General features: G+C 37.8%; 1 protein-coding gene across 2 annotated transcripts in view; it reads left to right on the top strand.

The window, feature by feature from the left end:
• CPEB4 (cytoplasmic polyadenylation element binding protein 4) overlaps positions 1-19,521 on the top strand; it is a 44,966-nt gene that overhangs the window by 12,891 nt on the left and 12,554 nt on the right. The window contains exons 2-3 of one of the 2 annotated variants that reach the window (XM_086759182.1): positions 14-95; positions 17,361-17,384. In XM_086759182.1, coding sequence (XP_086615308.1) covers positions 14-95; positions 17,361-17,384 — 106 coding nt within the window. The remainder of the gene's footprint in view (positions 1-13; positions 96-17,360; positions 17,385-19,521) is intronic. The other variant, XM_086759183.1, reaches the window with a different exon arrangement.

Here is a 19,521-nt window from a genome sequence, read left to right on the forward strand (position 1 = left end):
TATTTGCCTGCAGGATCGCACGAGGACTTTTGACATGCATTCACTGGAGAACTCACTAATTGACATAATGAGAGCTGAAAATGATTCACTGAAAGGTAAATTTAGAAAGAGACTATTTCCAGCAGTAAATAATTGGGAAGACATGCTTACTTAGAATAAGAAACTTCAGTTTGGGTTAGGAAAAGGAAAGTTACATTGTGCATCTAATGCCTGGGTAGGCTGCCTTTTTGTCAGTTGTCTGTAGATGAAGCTGTTGCAACACATGAGCACATGAGTGTGTTTTGTCTTTTTACAAAACAATGCGAAACACAAACATAAGCTGATCTTTTGTGTAAGTTGCCAGTGTTGTTTTTAATAGATACAATGTGTGCAGCCTGTAAAAATGATCAACTTCAGGAATCTTGTGCTGCTCAGCGAGACCTAACTTTTTACTTAATAGTGTTTTCCTGCTGAAGTCATAGTACTTTCTGTCTTGGGGAAGAATGAGGTTTAACTATGTGATTAAACACTCAGTTCTTTTCAAAATTACTTTTTTTTTTTTTTCAGTTCTTTACCTCTTTGTGTTGCTGCCTTGAATTGCACAATTCTTTGTGCCATTGGGAAAGGAAAAGGGGGGGTTGAACTGACTTGAGGTTAGGATTTATCTTTTTTTTTTTTTTTTTTTTTTTGGCAAAGGTAATATTTCCTTCAAAATATCTCAACTTACAAAATATTCAAAGTATTATATAGATGTTTTATCTAAACATGAATAGAAACTCTAATGGTGTACAGAAGTCTAGTTTTTTATTCTTGTTCTGTATAATGAGAAATCTATTTCAGTTTGACGGTTAAGTGTACAAGTAAAAGTAGTCAAACTCTAACTTATGATTGTTCAGTTGTGTTACTGGTCACGAGATCACTAAAAAACCAAACCTGCATTTGTGGTATCTGAAAGTAAATGTCTTTTGATGTTGAGGCTTGTAATGTTAATGAACTCTGACTTGTTTTAACTGTGATTCTTGCTCAGACGACCAACATTTGATAAACTGGCAATAACTTGCATTTGTTGCATTCACCATGGTCTGAAATGCAGCTTGCGTTTCACATTCCTAGTACCGTGCAGCAATTCAGGGTGATGAGAAACACCAAGAAACACACTTTCCTATTGAAATGACAGGGAGAGCTTAATGTAGATAAAAGTAAAGCCAAACAAATTAAAAAATCAAAATACACTCTCTCCTTATGTGGTGAGGGCCAGGCTTTTATTAATGACAAGTAGTAATAGCTTCCATTTGTTTTATCTGCTGTCTGGCAATATCCTGTGCCCCAGCATTATATACTGAAGCAGGAATCAGGTGGCTCCCCTTGAATGCAGCACCTGGGATTTGCCCCGGGACCCTCAATTCAACTGTCTGGTAGGCTCAGCCCAGGTTTTAGCTGCTGAACCCAAGGTAACACGGCTGTAGAACAAACAGTATTTCCTTTTAAATTAGACTTTAACAAAATCAGGTTCCTATGTATTTATATTCAGCAACTAAACAAGCGTAGTTCTGTACAGTAGTAGAATTTTTAGTTTAAATGCTTTGAAAAGATTCTTTCCAATTGAATTTTTTTTTTGTCTTAAGAATGATGGAATAAGCGAAGAATACATATAGTTCTGATAAACTTTAATTTCTTCTTGAGCTTGGTTGTTAACCCCCTCTGCAGTCGTCTATGCTTTGTCTAAAGTTTTGTGTGTGTTGTTTCATACTGATTGGAACACCGTAACATCAAGCAGATATTGGTCTGAGAATTATTTCTTAAGTTCTTTATAATTGTTCTGTCTCATGGTTAATAGTTATAAAACTATAAAGAAAAAGCCTTAAAACTGACATGAAAAATTTAAATGATCCTATGTGAAATACTTTGTTGTGAAGTCTCATTTTTCAAGGATTTCCTCAGCAAAAACATTGTTTGCTTATAGTGAAATATGCAGTACACTGAATTTGACTGTTGCTTACCTGGCATAGCAGACTTAATACAGTAACTTATTTGCTGGAATATCCTTAAGAATGGATCTTTATTCAAGCTAGCATCTACCGTGTTGTGTTTATGCTGCAGTGACAGTCTGTAAGTAGGGCAGGATTTGTAAGGAGGGGAAATACTTTTAGTTAAACCAACAGATAGAGCTGGAATAAAATGGTAACTTGCTGGTTCAAGACCTATTTCAAGTCAAGTCTGAAGAAGGGCTCATGTGATCACAAGCTTTTTGTGTTTTTTTCCCGTCTGTATCAGTTGGTGTACGATTATGTCTTAACATAGATTCTATCTCTGTCCTGTTTTTACTTTTCTCTTCTTGCCTCACATTTATTTAAACTAATTGAAAGGAACTTTCAAAACCTTGGATCTAGAAATGTTAAAATATGACGAATTATGGTTGCCATTTCCGACATTTGCAGTTACATAAGCAGATCCATATGAAGTTTTTTCATTTTGCATTTTAAATGGGTTAATTAGTGCATGCAGTGCTTTTAAACTAAAGTTGGATACTCTCAGAAAGGAAAAGCTTCTGGCTTTGAGACTTTAAAAATAGCCTGGGCAAGACACTAATAAAACATACTGTAGCGAGCAATCTGGCATGGAAATAATTTAGATTATCTAATAGGTCTCACTGCTCTCTTGTGAGTCTTCGAGAGGCTTTAATATTGACTCAACATGAGTTTAGTATGTAACACTACCACCACCCCCTTCTGTATTGTAATAGACTTCAAGAGAAAGGGGTACTATGTTAAAATATACCTTCAAAACAACTTAAAGAATATGGACGTGATAATAGATACCAGTCACAGTTTGGAACCTGCTATCTCTTGGAAATAATTTCTATCTTTAAATGGTATATTCAGAGCAGCAGGTTTTAGATCCGGTTATAAAATTGTAAGTAGGAATTCTTCAGAATTTAACAAAATCCATGCACAATATGTACTCCTTGACGGAGATGATTAGCTGTGCTAGCCTTGGATTTGTTTAGGACACTAATAATTATGTTCTTGGGTTGTCTTGCTGTGTGAAATAAATATTGTTTCCTGCTTGAGGTTCAAAGGTGAATCTTAAGTATCGTTGATTCAGTACATTTAATACTACCATTTAATGCTTTTGATGGGCATTTTACCATTTTCTCTTCTTTTTAAGGTATATTTTTATCCCTGCTCAAATCCTCTTCCTTTGCTGAGCAGCTGCCATTTCAATATGTTATTTTTATCCACACGAATGAGCGTGCTGCGTGCTGCATAGCCAATGACAGCCTGCAGAAAAGCCTTTCCCTGGAGACTAATTGCATCTTCTTTACAATGTATTTGGCCTTAGTGAGCTGAGCCTGGGATCCAGAGGCTGATTTTTGAATCTGGGTCTTCCAGATGGCAATTTGAGCATTACTGTAATAGTAGTAGATTGACTAAATATTTCCTTGTTAAGTGACACTGAAATGTCTTTAAATACTTTATAACTGCAGACTGTTTTATTACTGAAATATCCTATGGTTCAGTTCAGGATATAAGGTTATTGCCTGGAAATTATGCAAGGTGAAACGGATTAAAGCAGCAGGCTAGTACATCTGCTTCTAGCACTGCAAAGCACTGCTGTAAAATTTGGGTGTGAATAGCTCAGTATCTGCATGAATGCCGTGCCTGTGAAATAGTCGCTAAAGACTAAACGTACTTACCCACAAGAAGGAAGGTTTTAGAAGTAGCGTAAGGTCAGAGTATACATACAGACGCTGGGAGAGAGAGTTGAGCAGCAGCTCTAAATTCTAGAGATGAGAAAGCCAAAAACGATGAGAAATGGCACCATTCAGTGGATATACCTAACTATTTTTAAAGCAATCATCAGCCCCTTAATATTGATCTGAAAAACTATTTCAGATGTGAAGAAAGTGAGTAAACCTTACAAAAGGTTCGTTGATGAAAGGGATCAAAATAATTTTGACAGTATTTTCTGAATATCTGTATCTAACATGTTCGTAATAGAGTAGAATGGGCCATTTGGTTTCCTATATAATCCAGAGAATTAATGAGAATCTGGTGAGAATCAGTCTTGATTTTTGCCAAGGGCTAAATAACAAAGGCTACGATTTGTTTTAGGGGAGTGGTCCTTTACATATGCACAGGACAAAACCTGAGATATTTTAAAATGTTAAATAATAGATTTTGAGGTTTTTCTCTAAATTTTAAAACCATCTTTGTTTTCATAGCAATGAGGAATGCTTGAGGTTGGTGGCTAAGATCAGCTTTTCTTCCCTACTCTTGGTCTGTGTGAAGAGGTACACGATCTATTTATTGAGTTCTGAAAGTCAAAGGCCTGTGGCAAAGGCGTACGTCTGTTCTGGCGCTGCAGTCACCTTCGTGCCGCTGCTGCCTCTTGTACGAGAGCGAGCTCTCACAGGGGAACGTGGTGGTTGTACCTCGGACTTCTCAGAGCAGCATCACCGATTGATCTCTTTCGTGTGCCTTGGCTCAGAACAATCTTATCTGAGGATTATTCATTTGCAACTTTTAAATGTATCCAACTTGGGATAAAATGCACGAAACCTTTGGCTTCTACTGCACCAGGCTGTAGCCAGTTTTTTTTTGTAGACCACTACAGTTTGCCATAATTGTCTTTGGAAAACTATTGATGAATTACTGTGCCGAATGTTTCCTATTCAGGATCTTCTGGAATTTTACCTCCTATGCAGTCACCAGGAAAGGCTAATGGGATTTGCAGACTTGAGTGCATATTAATTAAGAGGAAAACAAATTGTTTTATTACCTTAAAATATTGCTGAACTGGGTCTAATAGCAATAAACTGCAACCCATGCTGATGGAGCTGTGATGGGGGAAACACAGTCTGTGTGAATTTATTTGAAATCAGCAGCTCCCATTCCTGTTGCAATCCACTGTTTTCTGCTGAGTTAGCGCAGTATTATAACTGCTGTTAACACAGAAGGGCAGGCTTTCTTTCCAAATGCAGATAATAGTCAAAATTTTGGGGCAATATTCAATATTTTTGTTTTTTAGTCTTCTGGTATGCTCCCCCCCCCCCAGTGCCTCTCTTGGTAATTGAAGTGTCTGTTGATTTATCCCTGCCTTTCCAATATTTGGGGTTTAGCAGAGCCTTTATTTAGAAACAGCCGACAATCCTGTAAGAAAATGAAATGCCCAGGGCAAGAGGAGCGAACAGGAATCTTCCATTAATAAATATTGAGATCAGCCCGTAGATTGGATTCTGACCTTACATAGAAGTAGTCACAGCCGTACATAATGTTATGATTTTACATTCACGGGCTGTTATGTAATAAACTTCCAGCTTTCTCATTTAAATTGACGTTGGCTTTTGTGGCTTGAAGGAAATGCAGCTTTGGAAGAGATGCTTGATTTGATGAGGCTTAGAAAGGGAAACCTTGGTTTGGAAAAAAAAAAAAAAAAAAACTAACCAACAAACCATGCCTCAAACTTGCGAAAAGATGAGGACTTGAACAGAGATGAGATGCGGCCAGAAATCAAAGTGACCCCCCGGCCCCCCCCCCACCTCGTCCCGGCGGCGGACACGTCTCACTGCGGGTCCCCTGCGCGGCCGCCCAGCCGCAGTCTCACCTGGAGCTACCAAATGCTCCGAGGTGGAGGTGAGCGCCTTCTAATTTCAAACAGCAGTGAATAGATTTATTTATTTATTTATTTATTTATTTACAGTGGCAGCCCACTGAAACATGGATTAAGAGACTCCAGTTTAAAAGATAGCCCCCTCTGCGCGGCCTATCTCTGGTTTAGAGGGGGGTCCTCAGAAAGGAGGGGGTGTAGAAACCCCCCTGCAGTTGGTGCCTCGATGGAATATCCCGAACGCTGCCTCCGTGCCGCCTCGGCTGCGATCGAGCCGCCCGTGTCGGGCGGGCCGGTACCGGTCGGGCCGGTGTCGGGGGGGGGCCGGTCCCGGGTCCGTCTGCGCGGCCACACGAGGCTTCCACACCGCGAGGTACCTCTGCTCTGCCAGCCGGGTGCTCCCGTTGGGGCTGTGCTGGGCCGCAGGCGACCGCAGGCCTGGGTTCGGAACCTCTGCTGTGTTTTGAAGCGGGTTGACAGGGCTGGTGCGGGGAGAGGGAAACATGGCAGAGCTTCACCTTTCCCGGCAGCTTCCCGGAGCTTTGTTTGGAGCCTGCTTTTCTCTGAGCGCTGATTTAAAGGTCACCGTTTGTGTTGTGCTTCCTGAAGGCGTGCTGAGTGCTCCCCTCGGTTTGTGTAATCCCGGTGTTAAACAACAATGGAGACTGTAACATGGCTGTGTTCTTAAAGTCACAGCCGCTCCGCTCCCCGCGGGTGGGCAGTTAACGCCTCGAAACGAGACCGGCTGCGAAGTCAGCAAATGATTACCTGGTTTTGTGGCACTGTATGCCCTAAGAAAATGGGCTCAATTTTTTTTTTTAAAAAGATTTTTAATATACAGCAGTTGTAATTGTCAGCATTTAGGTGGATGTAAATGAAACAAGAATTTCTTCTTTGGAAGACGTTCGTGGACTGGAACGCAGGTTGCCCTGAGGCAAAGGCAGACTGTAATTTAGGTTAAGACTTCTGAGATTTTTTTTTTTTCCTGATTATTCGTTGGCTTTGAGACCTTAATTTTCTGTTATCAACGGCAAAAAGCCAAGACCCGTTTATACTATCTCAGAAAACATTGTGCATTACCTAATAAATAATTTAAACCATTTGTATCTGTGTACACTGATGCATGTGATTTAAAAAATAAAGCAGTACTTAAGTTACTGCTGTTCATTTTACTATTTCCTGCAAATTCTCTTATTACGATGAAAACCACAAAAAAAAAAAAAAAAACCAGGACAGGGATGCAATATTTAAGATGGTATAACAAACATTTTTGCAATCATCTGGAATAACTTGGGAAATTCTGGTACAATCCAAATTATGTAGTGAAATGTGGCAATTTAGTATTTATTTTCAATGATGGAAAACATCAATTGGAAGAGGTGAATTACTGCTGACATTGAGTTAATTCCCTTGCATTTATTGATAGTCTTAATTTTAAGTGTGTGGAAAGTAGTTTGTAGTTATGATGCTCCTCAGAGTTTGGGGAATTTTTCAAAATGTTGTCTTTGGAACTGCTTTCAGAACTTGACTTTAACTTGTGTTAAATATAGTATCGGAAGAAAATAAGGAAAGGAAACATGCTGTTGGTTACCTCTCCTGGTACTACTTTTACACAAGAATTACCAAGTAGTTTAAACTTTGTGATCATACCTGGGGTTTTATAGAAATACAGGTCTTGATAATGCAGGTGTCAAAACAACTAGATGTTTATACTTCACTACTTGCAGGATTTTGAGGTAGGGTATTAATTCAGCTGAGGAAGAGCAACACCTTGATTTATGCTGTCTGTCTAAAATGGAGCCATTGAGCAACAAGCTAGAGGGTATTAATGTAACCACCCTTTGAGGCCAGGAAATTCCTTCCCCTGCCACCACAGAGCAATACAAATATCCCAGGGTTTTCTGATCCTGGGCCAGCTTTGAAATCAGTGTTAGGATTCCTGTAAACTTCACTGGAGTACAAGACCTATGATTTTTTTGTCCAATCTTGAAACGTTTCTCGTAGGCCCCTTGCTGTGCCATCTCATCTTCAGAGTCTGTATGGAAAATTAAATGCCTTTCATACTCGTTAGACAAGATATTTCCTAGGAATGTATGTGCTGCAAATTATGTGGCAGTTAGAGATTTTTAAAACACAACAAAACATTGAAATACAGCTAAAAATTTTCATGTCTAAATTACTGATTTGATCTTGAAAAGGGTTACAGCCAACAAAATTGTGCTGAATTCCATGACAGCAGCCTTGCTAATCTGATTAAAACCTAAGGTTTTCTTACTTTCTTCTTTTATATTTTTGTTTTTGTTAAATTAATTCCATGCCTTTTTTTAGAAATGTGCTTAATCTTCTGCCTTGTTCAATATCACCGTCCAGCAAGTGGTTGGCTTTTTTTTTCTTTTCTTTTCTTTTTTTTTTTTCTCAATTCTTACTTTGATAATCTCTGACCATCTTGGATCATATTCAAAGCAGCCTTTAATTTGGAGCTATATTCCGTGAGTAGTCTCTGTTTGTTATGTTGCAAGACAGAGGGTTTGCCCACCTTCCCTCCCAAACTGCTGAAACTCTCTTTTGTCCTTTGGCTCACTTTGTTCACTTTTTTCCTTGATGTTGAATTGCTAGTTCTTTGAGTCTTTCATTAGCCACATTTTGCATACTCTCTACCGTCGTGTTTATCAGACTAGAAATGGCATGAAAGGAGCAGGAAGAAAAGCCCGAAGTGCTTTTCTTGAACCTGGAGATAAAGAAGAAATGGGAGGTATAATGAGAATGGGGATGAGTTTTGAAAATTGATATGGAGGTGAGAGACGACGTGTAAGTGTAAATGGGAAAGTCATGTAGAAACACTTTTTAGTTATGGGCAGTCTTTGCGTACACCTAAGAGTGACCATGCAGCAGCCTGAAATCTGATTTTTGCGTCAATTACTTAAGGTATTTTGAGAAATAATTGTGATGGATATACAATTTATGTATTCAGGATCTACTTATTTTAATTCAGCCTTAGGTAGAATGATGAGAACTATTGATGAGGCGAATCTGAAAATACATCTTAAAGTAGGTTTATATGTACCTGGCTTAATTTATTGTTTGTTGGAATGTGGATTGGTTGCTGTAATGCTAGTTTCTGGGATTTTTTTCACTGTAATGTTGACAATTGGACTTTCAGGTGAGTGGAGCAGCCGTGTGCTGTCTCTAGATGTGCAAATATCAGGTGTCTTTAGAGGTGCAGGGAGGGATATTGTTTCAGCTTTACTTAGAAATCCTATTAACGAGAATCCTAGGCTCAGCAGTCAGATTGGATAAGTACGAGAAAAGGGTAGATTTTTTTTATATGGAATGTGGGGATAATTATGATAGATAAAATCAAATATATCAACCAATTTAGAATATATTAATAAATTTCTGGTAATTTATAGTAATGTTACATTCAAATCTTCAGATTGTCATTAGTGCACAAATGATGAGGGAGATGGGGGTAGCTTTCTGAAGGCATTCTAAAGAATATCTTGGCTGTTTACATGTCATTTTAAATTGTTACGATAAATAGTGTTGGTGTCTGGTCCTGTATGCCATTTAGAACCTAGGAAGAGGAAATGAAGTGCTGATTCAGTTTTCTGTTTCTCTTCCTCTCTGGATTGGATGTGGGGAAGCACATAGTATAGTTTTTTCATGTGTATTACTGGAAAAACTAGTGTCTTATGTTGCTAACTGTAAAAATGAAAAATGGGGAAATACTATGCAGCAGGGACTTTAGCGTGCTTGATGTTGACTTGCTTGTGTTAGTATTTCTTTATTGTTTGGGAGTGAAGTAAGAGGATGCTTAAAAAAAGGAACAAAGCCGTCATGTTGCATTCCAGGCTGTCTTGTGATCGTTCCTTCCACAGACAAAAATAAATTGCTTTGAACCTATTATTGTACTTAAGGAACTCTGGTTATAAATCTTGCAGCATCTAAGTATATGCCAGTGTAAATCCAGCTCTTCCAAGTCTCATGCAGGAATTGTATTTCAGGTTATTCATTAAAGCATGGGCAGAATCCAGCCTGTTCCTCTGCATTAGTTGTGAGGCTGATGGTGTAGGCAGGTACTAGCATCCCTTGAGGAGGAATGCTGTGTATGAAGAGTCCAGGAACACAGTGCGTGTGAACTATGACTCTGAATGGGAGGTTTGTGAAGTTTTTGCACCTTTTCTGTATGTTTTCATAAGTTGTTCAATAAATTCTATAACAGATTCAATAAATTGTTCTTGTCACTTACAAAATAAATTCTATGTAGCCATTTTTAGCATTTGCCATCCCATTCTTTCCTTTCCTCATGTCAGAAAGTCCATCGTTAGTATGTATTTTGGAATTTCCTGAAGTTAGCACATTAGAAGTAGTTCTGTGGCTGATAACCTGATTTGCTCTTGACTGGCAAAACTGTGTAATGTTTTTCCTTCTCCCAGTTGTAAACTCTGCCTTTCCTTTTTTATTTTTTGAAGTGAATATAGTAGTAGTTTGAAAGATAAATGCTGGCAATTATTCCATATCATAAACTAGAAGATGTATTGAGGGAGAAGATTAGATGTTTTTATAGCTTCTTGTCTATTCTCCGTAAGATATATGTTAATATGAAATAAAGTTCAATGCCACCAGCCGTAGTGTGGCTGCTTTTCTGAAATACACGTATAATTCCAACTAAGATGTCGTCTCCAGCAGATGGTTGTGCTCCGTGATTTGCTTTTTTGCTTTTGGTTTCTTATCTCTGACCCTGTGGGAGTTCCTGGAGGAGAAGGAAGAGTTATATTCAAATACGTATTATATTTAAGGGTTCCACTTAAATTGATTTGCAGTAACCCAGTGTAATGTAATTGGAAGTATGGAAAAAATATTGATACCTTGTAGACTAAGCTGTAGCTGTGTTTAGGATTTATAGCAGGTTTGTTTAGGAGAAGATTTCTCTGTACTCTTCTGTTTGATAGCGAAGAAAGCTTCAAAGTTAGCTTTGAAGCTTTTGTATTTTTGAGAAGAGTGAGACTGGATTCAGTTTGTCACCTTTTATGAGTAGTTACGTGATTGTTGAAATATGTGAAAGGTCATGTCTTGAGGTTCAGTCCATGTGGCACTGTGGCATCACCAGTAAAGGAGTAATAATGGTGGTCGTTTTTAAAGCTCTTGCAGAAACCTAACTGCAGTGTTTTCACAATTAACCTTTTTTTTTTTTTTTTTTTTCCCCCCCATTTGTCCTTCAGACTTATCCTTGAATAGCATGCTGGAAGCATGTCTAGGATTTCTTGTCCCAGTTGCCCAATCTGGGAGTTAGCTTGAACTTCTCACAAAGGTGGCTTTGAACTGATGCTGGGCTGGGCTGGCTGAGCTGGAAGCACGTGTGCCTTTCTGCCCTGGGTCCTGCGGTGGCAATGTCTCAGTACCATGACAGCTGGGTTTGTGCAATGCATAGGAATTAGCACCATTAGGATGTTTTTTTCCCCAAAAAATTATTCTTTTCTGAATACAACTGCACAATCTCTTCAGGGAGGCAGTGTTGCTTTAGGCAGATTAAAGTCCTAAAAACTTGTAGCTGGTTGCACAGGACTTGGAAACAGTAGCTTTCACTTTCACTGTTTCTCAGCTTCTCCCTCTTCGCCCTCCTTTGGTTATTTGATGTATAAAGTTGTCAACAATCAAACTGTTAGAAGTTATTGTGCTGATAATCTGCTTTGTGCCATAGAGCCAGGCTCAACCTTTTTACCATGTGAACCCAATTAAGTCAACATAATCACAGGTAAAACAATGTTACCATCAGAAGAGCCAGTGCTAAAAGGCTTTTATAGGTAGGTTGTCTTCGGGGTTTTAGAAGAAAAGAAACCAGTGTGAATTTTGTATGTCTTGTGGCAATGACTTGGAATTTAAAATGAAAGATTCTACTCAGAGCAGTACTGAAATGCTATGGAATACCAGAAACTTCATTTTGTTAGTGTTCTCGACAGAAGGAATGGGTAAATACTTGTCTTCAAGCATCTGGCTTTACTTGAAATAAAGCATAATAATTGCATCTACAGTAGTGTTCTTTTTTCAGCATTTGTTTGGACGTTTTGGACATAAATTAGAGCTATATTCCTCATTGCATGCTCTTCTTTTTTTTTTTTTTCTTTACATTGTCTTTCTTTAAGAATAAATTAGGAGGAAAAAATGCAGTTTTTGACATCTCTGCTGCTTAATTTTGCACAATCAGTACTTGCAAATGTGTTAATTCTTAATTTTACTGGGCAGCCAAATGTAGTCTGGTTTCATGCTGTCTTTGACATTGCTAAAAGTGTGACAAATGTGCATTCTCCAGATTTATATATGAGATGTTTAATTTTTGTAAGATTGTCTTAGATTAAGAAAATACTGCTTGAGTGTTTTTCTTTCTTTGAAGTTCGGTAGTGTTTGAAATCCACTTAATAGGGAATCTCTCATAACCCTTTTTAGTAGCTTGTTTTTGACAACAATTTTTAATGCAGGGATATCACTTGACAATATCGTAAAGATGGCTGTGACTGTAAGATACAAAATTCCAATACGGAGTACGATCACTGTCAGTGTAGATTTATTAACATTTTGATCCGTGTATTCTCCAGTGACAGAATCTGTCCTGGATCAGGTATCACGTGGCTGTGCCACTCTTTACCATGCACTGGGTGTTGTTCCACAGTCAATATGCATGTACTTGACGTAATTTGACAGAAATGAGATTATGTGCTTGAACTGGGCAAAATTTTTGCACACGTGCACTATCTTTTATGTTAGCAAAAAACTGTGGCCTAATCCTTTTGTCCTTGATATTTTAGAACTAAAATCAAGGAATACATAAAAAGCACTTTATACACTATATGCTTTCCTATTGAAAAAGTCATCCAAGATTTAAGTTGTAAGGCTCTTTTAAATATTCCTTTGTATATAATACATATAGATAGATAAGATTTTTATGTTCTAGTTTGAGAAAGTACATATACCTCTCTGACAATACTTGTCGTGGTCTCTGAATTGCTCCTTCGTAGACATAGATATTTTTACCAAAAGTAGGTTAAATATAGATGTTTACAATTTTCATTTTTCTGCCTTTGGTTTGGTTAAAGATACGATTAGATTCTTCACTTGTGAAATTGGGTTTGACGTGACCTTACGGAACTTCTTGTGAAACGTAGTTTTGTTACCTGTGGCAGAAACATGTGGTTCCTGCATTGCGTGTGAAATGCGTTGTGAAAGATGAAGTGCTGATAAAATCTAACTCTTGAGTTATAGCAACCCTACCTGCCCTCAGGGAGTAGCAGGGGAAAAAAGGTAATAAAATACTATATTTCATATTTTAATGGCCTTGCGCACAGCATTGTCAATCTTGCTACAATTACAAAATATAATTTAGTGTAGAATAATTTAGAAAGAAGACTTTGCTGTTGGAATGGCCAAACTCAGATTGTACTTCAGTTTTTTTTCTAGAATTTAAAAATAAAAGTCATTAAAATATAAATATTTTCTATAATAGATTCAAGGATATCTAGCTCACATTTAGAAATAATCATGTGAAAATCTGATACTTCTGTTTATCTAAGAGTTAAGTCCAAAGTGAAACCGAAGACAGACCAGCACCAAATGACCTCCCTATCTTCTGTTAGGGAAAGAAAATGAATAGCAGAGTAAGCAATTTCAGTGAAAGCTTGAAACTCTGTGTTTGTGTATTGATCATATTTGCTTTCAAACATAAGAAACTGGCCACCTATGACCATCTACAGTTAAAAGGTTTTTTTTTTTTTTAATAACAGGGAAAGATTTAAATACACTCTTGGAGAAAACCTTATTATCCTCCTTTTCTAAAAATCTGGACTCTTACACTTTTCTCCATTTATATAATATTTAACAAATAGCTGATCATGGTATAGAGGCTTCTACTCTTTCACCTGCAAGAGCTGTAGCCCGTTTCTCCTGTAGTGGTGCCCTCGTTTGTTCCACAGATTCTTGTTTGTCACTTTTTGTCCCTAAAAATCAGCAGTTAAAATCATTACTTCATTCATGAAACCTAATGAAATTGGGATCACTTCAGCAAAATCTTGTTCAGCTTGAATATTTTTCCCAGAGCCTGTCTGATGGTGTAGAATATGAAAGAGTATACGCAAATTGTCGGAAGTTTCCTGGCTGTCCTGGAGCTGGGTGGTGGGAAGCTGTCTCGGCGGCAGAGCTGATGTCTGGTGGAAGGGTGTGATTGGGTCTGTCCTGTTCTCCCAGGCAGGTTATGTAAAAAGTCAACATGAATATTTGTCCTTTGTAAATTTAAAAAATATTTCTCTGGTAACTGCAGTGATTAATGTGCACGGAAACCTGAAATTCCTTGGAACTCACTAATGAAACGAGTCTGGTTTGATCTTTGAGAGGAAAGAAATTAAAGCATATCAATGATTAATGCAGAAGATCAGTGTGTTACTCTGTTAGCCTCTGTACCAAGGTAAAGAACAGAATCCCCGCCTTGAGGAGCTCTTGGACTAAAGAGATAAATTAGGTACAGAACTGGACAAGTATTACATCAGCCTAGACTTTACATGCCTTAAAACAGCTATAGCAAGGTAGTGAGAATGAAGGTGCAACCGTAATTTAACTTTGAGCATTCAGTTGCTCTGTCTGTTCCAGGGTTTCGTGATGTTTATATTAATATTACCTATGGATGCTGTATAACTCCTAAGTGTAATGTGGCCTGAGAAAGTTGGGATTATGTTCACAAGAGACAGGGATCCTCGTGCTTGCTGGTCCCAGTGCTTTAAATGGTCTGCTCTTGAGCTGACCTTTTGATGTAAATCTTCACAGTTAATGGCACAAAATACACCTGAAATTGCTGCAGTCCTGCAGATTGGAAGGCAGAAAGAACCATTAAAGAGCACCAGGGGCTCAGCCTGGGCATACTTTTTGCAGGGTAAGCTTGTAGTAAGTTTGAGGTTTAAGTTATTTAGGACTCCTGCATATATATATATATAAATATATATATATATATTTTTCATGCTTCTTCAGCAGAATATCTTTGTTACTGGGAACTGTGTACTTTAGACAGAATTGCACATGTGATTATACACAATATGCTGATGATCTTTTTGGTGCTTCCTATAGAGAAGAAAGCTCAACACATTTAATTAGAGGTACATTAGACAGAAAATATGTTATTTTCTTTTTTTTTTTTTTAACAAAAGAGAGAGGGAGATGGCCAGGAGCCCATTAAGTGTCTTAAGAGAAGATGCAAAAATTTGAGTGGGTTGCTTGTTCATTAAGTTCCTTAAAATGAAAAACAGTAAAAGCACCAGATTTTTGCAAAAGATTATTGGCTTTCTATATGGCTTTATTTCCTACATAGAAAGGAGTGTTGCAGGAGGGCTGAGGTGACAAAATAATTGAAGCAGATGCTAATAGCATTTTAAATTTCAGAGTGATTGTATGAGTAAGCAGTTGAACTGGTTGCATAAACACTTTGTGGTTTTTAGGTTCTGTAACATAATTCTTGCTCCAGTCTCTTGTGAGAGTAGTTACTCTGTCCTAGGCCCTTTCTGCAGTTATCTGAAATGTTGAAGAAATGAATAAAGGAAAAATAGATTTGAGGAATCCAAACCAAGGTTGTAGTTGTCTCCTGTCTTAGCAGGGGACAGGCAAGCATCCTGATCTTCAGAGTTAAATCTTCTTCTCTGATTGGGAACAGTTACCTTAAGGCTTCGTTTATGTTGCAGCTTGGCTAGGGTACTTCCAGAGCAAAGATTTCTCTTAATAGGAAATTATGAAAGCCAGAGGCAGAATTGGTAAATCGCAGTTAGCCGTCTTCCTGGCCTGCCAAAAGAGCATTCTTTAGTTTCAGTATTGTGTATTACGTTGTGTGAAATTAATGGCATGTGATGAGCTCAGTGAGCAGAGAAAGTTTGTATCTGTGCTGCACTGGGTGGTTTATAAACTGTGGCTCCTGAGAAATGTTTTGAAATGTCAGATGTTGGTGTTTTGTGGGTTAGATGAAGCAAATGCAGAAAATAAGAAGCAAATTAAGAAGAAAAAATAATAATCTTAGTATTTGGTTCTCAAAACCTCTTCAGTAGTATTTGGCACTGGAAATACTTCCTGGCTGGTGGCTGAGCTTTTTCCGTGCTGGTAAAGGAGAAGAATCCTATTCCCTGAGTGACACAGGTGGCAAAGCAGTGAGGAGTCTGCTGACCTAAATTGTGGTCACAGATCCGCGGTGAAAATCGTATCCCTGCTGCGTGCTTTGTTGCCAAGAACGGGTGTACCAAGTGAAGGAGTTTATGTGGTTTTGTTAGTAATTTAGAAACCACAAGCAAGATTTTTATGGCTTTATAGGCAGAGCTGTTTGTGAAAGTGCTTGATGTTTTCTAAAATGTGCAAAGGCTTCTGAGCTACATTAGAAATGCAGTAAGATTGCTGATTGCTTTCCATGAAAGACAAGTTCTTTAAAACTTTCTTCTTTGAGAACTGTATGGATATCTTGGATTTCTAAATTCCAAACTACCATTGAGAAATTATACTTGTAAAGGCCCTCGGCCTTTAAGATGCTCCCATAAAGCCAGTACCTGTGTGAACGCTCGGGAGTATGCTCCAGTCTGAAGACTAGGGCTTTGCTGTTTTGTATTCTTGTGTTCATTGTGAGTATCTCCATCAGCAAAAGATCAGAGAAGTAAAATGATCTTTCAGTTGTTAAATAATCATGAAGTAAATTGGATTGATATGTTTTTTATTTTGAAAGAGGAAATGACTCCTGTTCTGTTGTGGTTTACAAATATTTAAATGCTTAAACTAATTGTCAGTCTCAATTTTGAATGAGGAAGCAAAATAAAATGCATGATGTGCTCTGAGTTTCTCATAGTACTTGCCAGGAGAAACCAAGTTTTGAAAACAGTTGGCCTACTTTCAGACACAGATTTTAATGAGATTAAAAGAGAAAGAATGTGCAAGTTTGATTGGAAGGCTTGGCCATATTCTGACAATGGGTCCTGGAAGCCAGGACAGAAAAATGTTGTATTTGTTAGTGGTACAATTGACTTGGTTTTGAAAATGAAAAATAGGAAGCAGTGGGTAGCTGTTGAATACTTACAGCAAAGTGTACTGAGTTAGTCTGAGAGAGTCTGTACTGCTGTGCACAGACTGCAGGAGGTATGAAAGGCAGTTTTAGTGGCCCAGATGTCTTCCCCTTGACTTTTAAGTTTTTCAGCTGGTTATTTGCCAGTAATAATTTAACCAAGGACTTTGTGGGTTGTGCAAAGCTTTTGTAGCAACCTAATTTGGAAACAGAAATTAACACAGTAGTCTTCCACTTCCCTTGTGTTAGGGCTTTTCCTGCGGTTCAGGTGAAGATGGGTGTTAGCGTATGCTTGAGCTTCGCAAGGCAGAGAGCATGGTACGTTGCAGAATGTGTCAGGAGACCTGGTGCAGGAGAAAAGATCCATTTACTGGTAGGCATACACCCAGCAGAGGATTAAGTAATAGATTTGAAAATAAATGTGCAAATTAAGAACTAAAATTGTTTTAAAAAAGTCTCTTTGAGTATGCATATATCCTATGTCAGCCTCATATCAACATGCTTTATGAATAAGTAACAGAGATGGTGCAAGGAAGGCATGGTATTGTGGGTGGTGGGGGAGGTCAGCTCGTGAACAACATTTAAAATGACCTGGAGTATGAAAAGGCTTGAGAATCACTGAGTTAGTATAAAGGCGATAAAATAAGGTCTTTTGGTCCTTATAACAATGTTTGAAAGGCTCTTTTCTTTCTCATTTAACATGCAGCAAGGACATATGGGAGAAGGCGAGGTAACAATATTCCTATTTAATTTTCTAATGTTGACAATGTCTCATGGGAGAAATAACATTAAGTTGTTACTAGAGGGCAAATTCCAAAATTTAAGGCCATAAAGCATCAGTTTCACATAAGATTACATAGTCTGCATGCTATAAATAAACGTTTTAACTGAATTAGGTGGTACTCCACAGTAGTACTACTGAGGCTGAAATGATCACAATCATAGAATAGTTTGGGTTGGAAGGGACTGTCAAAGCCCATCCAGTCCAGCCCCCCTGCAAGGAGCAGGGACATCTCCAACCAGATCAGGTTGCTCAGAGCCCCGGCCAACCTGGCCTTGAACGTTTCCAGAGATGGAGCATCTACCCCTTCTCTGGGCAACCTGTGCCACTGTTCCACCACCCTCAGTGTAAAAAATTTCTTCCTACTCTAAGTCTACCCTTTTTTAATTTAAAACTGTTACCCCTTGTCCTATCGCAACAATCCTTACAGTGGACGTCATCGGTATCATTTGTACACTGGAGGGCTATGTTGCTGCATTTGTGCGTATGTTATGAATGCCAATTCTGGAGAAGTTTATTTTGGTTCTTTTAGGTGCTGATGGTTTTCTTGACGCAGCGTAGACTATAGTGAATATATGTCCTGGCCTGCTAGGTTAAAGAGCCAGATCCTGCAAGCATGCATGTTGAATTATTGAACAGCAGCGGTAATGCTGATGAACCTGAAAAGGTTGTTTAGCTGTGGAGAATTGCTCCCTTCCAACAGTACCTGCAGGACTGGGGTCTTAAGAGGTGAAACAAAGGTGCATTAGTTCTTTAGGGGAAAACAAAATAACATTAAAGTTTATATTACAATGTTTTGATCATAGTAGAAACCAAGTTTGCTTACCTACAGAAATAAGATTATAGTTTATTTTTATTTTAAAGATGTACAAAGATTTTTGAAATTGCAAATAAAGGAAACTGACTGAGCCTTCCTTTTTTTTTTAATTCGTATAAATTCTACAGACTGTGGATTTTATTGCATTTTTTTCTTTGAACTTGTTAGCTGTTTGATTTTTGTTAGACATTGGAACTGGTAAATTTTTCTGTTTTCAAGATGTTTTCGAAAATAAATTTATTTCAAAGGAAGGAAGCAAGAGCAGGATAAGTTAACCTTACCAATACCTTACTGTGGTAGATTGTAATGAATTCTGAAAAAGCAGACAGAGTGTATCTCATCATAAGCAAAAGGAAATGTATCCTAAAACTTGTAGCACACCTCATTTATTTGCTTACTTTCCCTATATATATATATTTATTCCTAAAATGCTCCTTAAATAAGTAGAAGTCTACTCAATTTGTTGTCTAGATAGTGAATACTGTAACTTAAGGGTGAATTCATGGAAGAGATCAGCTTGTGTGCTCTATTTGTGATATTATACAGTTGCATTTATAAATCAAAGAATCTTACTTAAAAGTAATAAATATTATTAAGGAAATCTATGATAAAGGGTTATAATAGAAGAATATTGGGCTGTGAGGGGAAGCATGCTTACAACATTTTCTCTTAGTCCATTAATGAAACTCTGTTGTAACATCTAAGTGAACTTGCTTCTAGGAATGACACAGTATTGCCTAGTTTTCAGTCTTCATTTACAGTAAATTACAGTGGGTCGTCCTGTTTTTATCAGGATATTTTTGTTAATTACAAGTGGGTGGTTTATTACATATTTTGCTGTCAGGTAATTTAAATGTGTAATATACTTAGCTGGTAGAATTCTTGTTTTCCCATCTGCACTGTGAAATTGTATCTACTGATTGTAGGAAGCTGTTCACTGGAAAATTATATATGGCTTAGGTTTTAGTGATGTCTGCTATTGGAAAAGTCCCAGAAAAAAAAGATTTGACTTATATTCTCTTCTGGTTTTATACCTTTTTAAAAGAAATATAATTGGAAACATGAAATGTTATGGAAAACAGTCAACTTGAGCATCCTTTAGAAATACTGTTTTATTTCAAATCTTCATTAGTTGTAGTGCAGTTATGAAGAAGGTAGCAACCTTTTCTCTGAAAGAATGCATTTGAGTTACTGAATGCAAACTATAAAGGTCATATGAAATTGAGAACATAACTGCTTATTAAAAGGGAAAACTGAAAACAGTTCTAT

Source organism: Chlamydotis macqueenii, chromosome 14 (assembly GCF_036417535.1).
Source record: "Chlamydotis macqueenii isolate bChlMac1 chromosome 14, bChlMac1.mat, whole genome shotgun sequence".
Lineage (NCBI taxonomy): Eukaryota > Metazoa > Chordata > Aves > Otidiformes > Otididae > Chlamydotis > Chlamydotis macqueenii.